Source organism: Convolutriloba macropyga, chromosome 9 (assembly GCF_964194025.1).
Source record: "Convolutriloba macropyga chromosome 9, txConMacr16.3, whole genome shotgun sequence".
NCBI lineage: Eukaryota > Metazoa > Xenacoelomorpha > Acoela > Convolutidae > Convolutriloba > Convolutriloba macropyga.
Genome location: NC_134476.1, coordinates 33,813,300 through 33,818,869, shown reverse-complemented (window position 1 = coordinate 33,818,869; position 5,570 = coordinate 33,813,300). Strand labels below are relative to the sequence as shown.

The 5,570-nt window shown below is 36.2% G+C and overlaps 1 protein-coding gene across 1 annotated transcript in view; it reads right to left on the bottom strand.

Moving 5' to 3' along the window:
- The window catches only part of LOC142346190 (uncharacterized), a 59,805-nt gene extending 54,465 nt beyond the window's left edge, over nucleotides 1-5,340 (bottom strand). Inside the window, exons 1-2 of the mRNA XM_075398700.1 lie at nucleotides 4,930-5,340; nucleotides 1,406-1,545 (exon numbers count right to left, since the gene is read on the bottom strand). Coding sequence (XP_075254815.1) covers nucleotides 1,406-1,545; nucleotides 4,930-5,176 — 387 coding nt within the window. The 5' untranslated portion in view covers nucleotides 5,177-5,340. The remainder of the gene's footprint in view (nucleotides 1-1,405; nucleotides 1,546-4,929) is intronic.
- Nucleotides 5,341-5,570: the final 230 nt, after the last annotated feature.

Here is a 5,570-nt window from a genome sequence, read left to right as displayed (position 1 = left end):
ATTGCGTATTGTGTACCTGCAGTTTTCTTTGAAGTTTCGTTTTAGGATTTGTCTTTTTCTTCAATTGTGTTTTTTGGAAATTTTCAGAGAACTAAAATTTCTTCGAAATTTCTGAAATTTCAAAGAAACTTCAATTCGAGAAGTGCAAGTCACACATTAAACCCTGATAATAATCCTTCCGAAATTGGTCACGTCTGCTCAGTTTCTCTTTTAATTGAGTATTTTATCATGAGTCTTTTACTGAATTTCGTGTATCAGTACTCAAGGATGCAATAGAGCGCATTTAAGGTAGTGAGTAATTTTTCTGACCAATTTTTAATGGGGGATCCCAGGCCTAGACCTCGACTTATGAAAAGACTTTAAAAGTCTAGTAGGGGGGGGGGGCAATATTGACTATAATTACACGGTCGAGGTTCCTAGTTAAAGTCGAGCTAATATCTTTTCATGGGTCGAGCTAAAGTCTTTTCATAACGAAGAAAGTCCAGCTAAGGTCTTTTCATGGGTCCAGCATTAGTCTTTTAATAACCAGCAAAGTCGAGTTAAGGTCTTTTCATGGGTCCACCAATAGTCTTTTCATAAGTCTGTCTTTTTTAAAATTCAAAATTTGTTAATTTTTTTTCCTGCTTCTGTACATACAGAAGCAGAACCGGAGCAAGACTAAATAGTTTTGCATCAGAGCAGTCCAACTTAAGAAGCAGTTGGAAATCTGCCAAAAGACTTAAGAATTTTGTCAAATCTTAAGATAAAGAGTTATTGCAGATCGAGTATATTACCACATTACTTGATTCTATGAAACCAGCTAGCTTAAGAGTATTGGTCCTAGTCCCATTAGCCATGAAAAAATTTCGGCGTTATTCAGTTTGTTTTCCTTCCCAATATTATGAGCTGTCTTTTTAAAAAAATAATGCAGGTTTTTGAGGTATTTGTGGTTTTTTTGAATCGTAAAAGGTGCAGGATCATATATGCTGACTACGTTATATGCAATATTGCAGGTAAAACGTTAATGGCTGAAAAGCAGACTCATGAAAAGACTCATGATGGACCCATGAAAAGACTTTAACTCGACTTTGTTTGCAAACATTGAGTCGAGCTTAAGTCCAGCACAAACTTTGGGTCGAGTTAAAGTCTTTTGTAAAATTTTGGGTCCAGCTAAAGTCTTTTGCGAAAAATTTGAGTCAAGCTAAAGTCCAGAATCTCTTAAAGTCCAGCTAAGGTCTTTTCATAGCTCAAATGAGTCTAGTATGGTCTTTTCATGGCACATTTTGGTCGAGCATTGTCTTTTCATGAGTCGAGGTCTAGACCTGGGATGAGAATGAGGTGGATTCTGAAAGCTGGGCAAATAATCTGGAAAAAAAATTATATAAAAAAATTTTTTCACTTATTGATGGGGATTGTGAGTTCTTACTAGTTTGCCGTCGTACGTTGAATCGTAAGTAGATCCCCACATATTATAATTGCGCTGCATGAAGTCATTTGTAGTCCTCATCACAGGTTTTCCACAAAATAGGAAACTGCTGAAGCCGTTGTAGGAGGCGGACATCTCAACTAAAAAGGAAAACAGAACGGATGTTTGCTTAATAGTGATTTGCATTAATTGATTTGTTTTTTATTTGATTTATGTTCGATTCAATGAAGCTGATTTGGTTGCTTGTTGCATCGTCTGATTACATTTTCAGAATTTCTAGTCAAGTCAACATAAACAATACGAGCGTCTACCGGTAGCGAAAAATATCTACTTCCAAAGAAAGTGGCTGGCGCTTTCAAGTGCCGGCTTCCGTTCAATATGGAAAGCGCTCAAATTTTTTGAACTGATCTTCACAGAGCAATTGAAAAATACAACGAAAAATAAGAACAAATATATCTGAACATTACTTAAGATCGGCTGAGAGGGCCTTTTACGATTTGATATTTTAAGATTTATTGTTTTAAAGATTTAATGTTTTCAAAATACTAAAATGAGGGATTAAACAGCAATTAATCTGCCGCATTCATTAATTAACACCAATCAAATAACGAATGCGCTTCCGTCAAACAAATTTTCCGGTGAAAAGCAGGTTTCACTTTTTGACTTCCAATTTGAAAGTGAAAAATACTGACAGGAATTTCTATATAAGGCAACGCCTTATCGTCCGCGAAGTTCGACAGTATGTTTCACACGCACAATGTATTAACGTAGGAAAAGTGAAATCTGGTTATAGAACAAGTAAATTTGACATCGGTAGACGCCCGTAATAAAATCTTTCAAAAGTTGAGAGCCATAGCCCGGACTCGAGTATCATAGTATATCAGTACGATTCATGCTATTCCAATAGTAAAAGTTCAAATCAGCACTGAATCAAGATAATCTAAGAGTTTTTTCTTTGCCAGTATGTTCAGATTGAACTCAGAATTTTTTTTTGCATTGATTTTTTAATAGACGTCATGTTTTTGATTCCTCATTATGTTCATAATAATGTCATTAGAAAATTGAAAATTTCCAAAATCGTAATTGTGCATGATGAATTGAGAGCATGAATGCGCATGAAAAGAAAAATAAAACAGTCGCAAATAGAGCAAGGCCGAATTGCATTGTTGTTGTTTAAGGGGGACTGTGTCGTCAATGGGGTCCAGGGGTCATCTGAGTGGTCCTGGGGGGTCATCCTGGTGGTCCAGAGGGTCCTCCGTGGGGTCCTGGGGGGTCATCCTAGTGGTCCTGGGGGGTCATCTTGGTGGTCATGGAGGGTGATCCTGGTGTTTCAGGGGTTCATCCGTCTGGTTCAGGGGGTCAACCGTGTAGTCCATGGGGTTCAGTGTTGGGTACGGATAATGATATTCATAATGTATATAATCCGATTTAGGTTGAATGTTTTTCATCTTAAATGATTGCTTGATAATATTAAATTAATTTGGTAGTTGCTGTTTTCTAAAAACTTTTGTTCTGCGTTAGGTTTGCTTTAGGTATATTCTGTCGGGTCCATGGACTATCCAGTCTGACAGTGGAAAAGCCGCAGGTCAATCTGGGAAAGAGGCTGTGACAAGTTGGGCCTCTGTTGTATGATGGAACGATGATGTTGGACACTCACATTCGTTCACGATCTCTTTTTGCGTTTCGAAACTCTTGTCTGGAGGGGGAAGATGACTTGAGGAAATGGAGACATACCCTCAACTCACACACTGAGTATGTCTATGCCGAGCCCACACACACACACACACACACACACACACAAATACATTGAGTATGGATGTCAAACCCACACAGAGTATAGAACCCAAACTGATGTCAAACCCACCCAAGTATCACCCAACCAAGTATCACACAACCAAGTGTCACCCAAATTGTGTTGCTAGACAGAATCTAAAAAGCAAACTGTAACAAACTTTTTGCAAACTGCGATGTTTATTTCATTATTGGTGATCACTAATATGTTCCTTTTATTTAGCCATAGTTTTGATGAATCAATTTTGTACCTGTTTTCTTTCCAAAAGTTTCGGGCAAAAAACGATTTTTCCAAAAACAGACATAATTTCATAATGTTTATTAAGATTTCAGAATTATGACTCAATATGTTTATAATAATTTCAGGATTTTACTATTACTATGAATTTACCATGAAATGTCCAAAAAGTGCCATGATCAGAACTCTGGCCATATTAAAAATCATAATGAATTTTTTATGATTCAGTACTGAAGTATCATAAGACTTAGATCCGGGAGGGTGCATTGTGCATATTGTACATAAAAACACGAAATCCATGCCAATAAACTTTATCAACCAGCAGAAATGGTAGTGTATTATAGAATTAAAGTTTTTTTTTAAAAGTTAGATTAAAACACAAAATCCTTTGACTGTAACTAATTGAAACTGAATGGTAAAATTGCTAACTTTGACGCAAGCCGTTTGCGAAAAAATATTGAGTTTTTATAAATGTCTGAAATAAATAGTTTTTTAAAATTTAAACTTAAATAGAAAAATCGAAGAAAACAAAAATTTTTCTACCCTTTGCTTTTTATCAAAGCCGAAGTGAATCATTTATGGTTATTAGCAAGTCAGGCTCAGGTCCTTTTCCATTATCAGACAACTAGCAGCTCACAGGGGAGTTTGTACAGAACCTATTACCCTCTTACCCAAAACTTTTCTATTGGCAGACATGTATCGATTTGCTTTATGTGAGAATAAGAGCGCGGCAATGAGACTGATGTAAAGTTTTAGTATTAGAAAATGAATAAAAGTTGAGTACTTCAAAACAGTTATAAGGTGGAAACCAAAGGTAATGGTTTTTTATACAAACTCAGCAACCAGAAACACTTTCGTTTCCATCACGTGACGGGCTCTGATGTTAATCTTACTGGATCTTGTAAGAATCTTGCAAGAATTGCCTGGAGATTTTGTGAGATTAACATCCATCTTGCAAAGAATCTTTCTACAATGGAATCAGAATTTTGCGAATGAGGTGTTTTATACTCTTCATAGAAGGAATTCATAGTATTTTCCTTGATGCATAGTGCTAAATTGTCTGTATATTAATAATATAGTACCTCATTCCAGCACCTTTTTGTAGGCCAATAGCTTCTTAGAGACAGAAGCAACACTTGAGAACTTCAATTTAAAAGCAAAAAAGCCAGGCCGAGCATAATGTTGACACAACCATTACATGGAAAAATTAACGATTTATCCAAAAAGGTTTACCATTAATTGCATTGCTTATTAAAAACTGGCTTAAAATTAAATTTTTCCGCTAAACTGTATCTGATAGCTTTTGAATTAATTGTTTATAGAATTTCAAACCAAAATTGGGCACAATGAATCTATATAGATTGTCTTATCACACCAATATCAGAAAAGGATTTAAACGCCGCTTTTGGATACGATAAATAGCAAACAACAGTTTCAGGTTCCGCTAAAACATTTGTAAAAAGAAATTTCGAAGACAGTGCAGACACTGACAAACCTATGAGAATATCATCGGTGATGTTCTGCTTGGCCGTCATTTCAAACTCGAAGTCTATCTGGTCTCCAATTTTGACCTTGTAGTCAGTGAAGCCTGGCGTTGTCACTTTGAACGCGTGCTGGTCCAAAGTCCAGTCATTGTCTGTAGCCGAGTTAGCACTGCCAGACCAAATGTCAGTGCAACTGAGAATCCAAAATGTCAACACACAGATGTTTGTTAGATCTGCAATAATCTGCTTTTGGGCCATCTTGGGAAAAAATTGAAAAAAGTTTTCGCCAGTTTTCCTGGCAAAAATTGGGCCAATGAGATGAAGTTATCGTATAAATAGCATCGATATGTATAATTGGTAAAAGCGCTTTAAAATAGAGCAGAAGATTTCAAATATCACAAAGTTTATGTTGCTATGGCAATTTATTGTCAAGTTCTTGACGGATTTTAATTGAAGCAGGTGATTAAATAAAGCTGCAATTACATTTTGCGTGGCATCAAGCTGTAAATTGAGATTCATAATTAATCTATCCTTAATTAGTTTTGGCGAAATGGAAAAAAATGTGCGCGGTTAAAATCCAAAGACACCTGTCTAAAATCCATTGGCGATTTCTTCTTTCAGTGGTTCTGAATCTATCCTGGAAAAGCCGAAG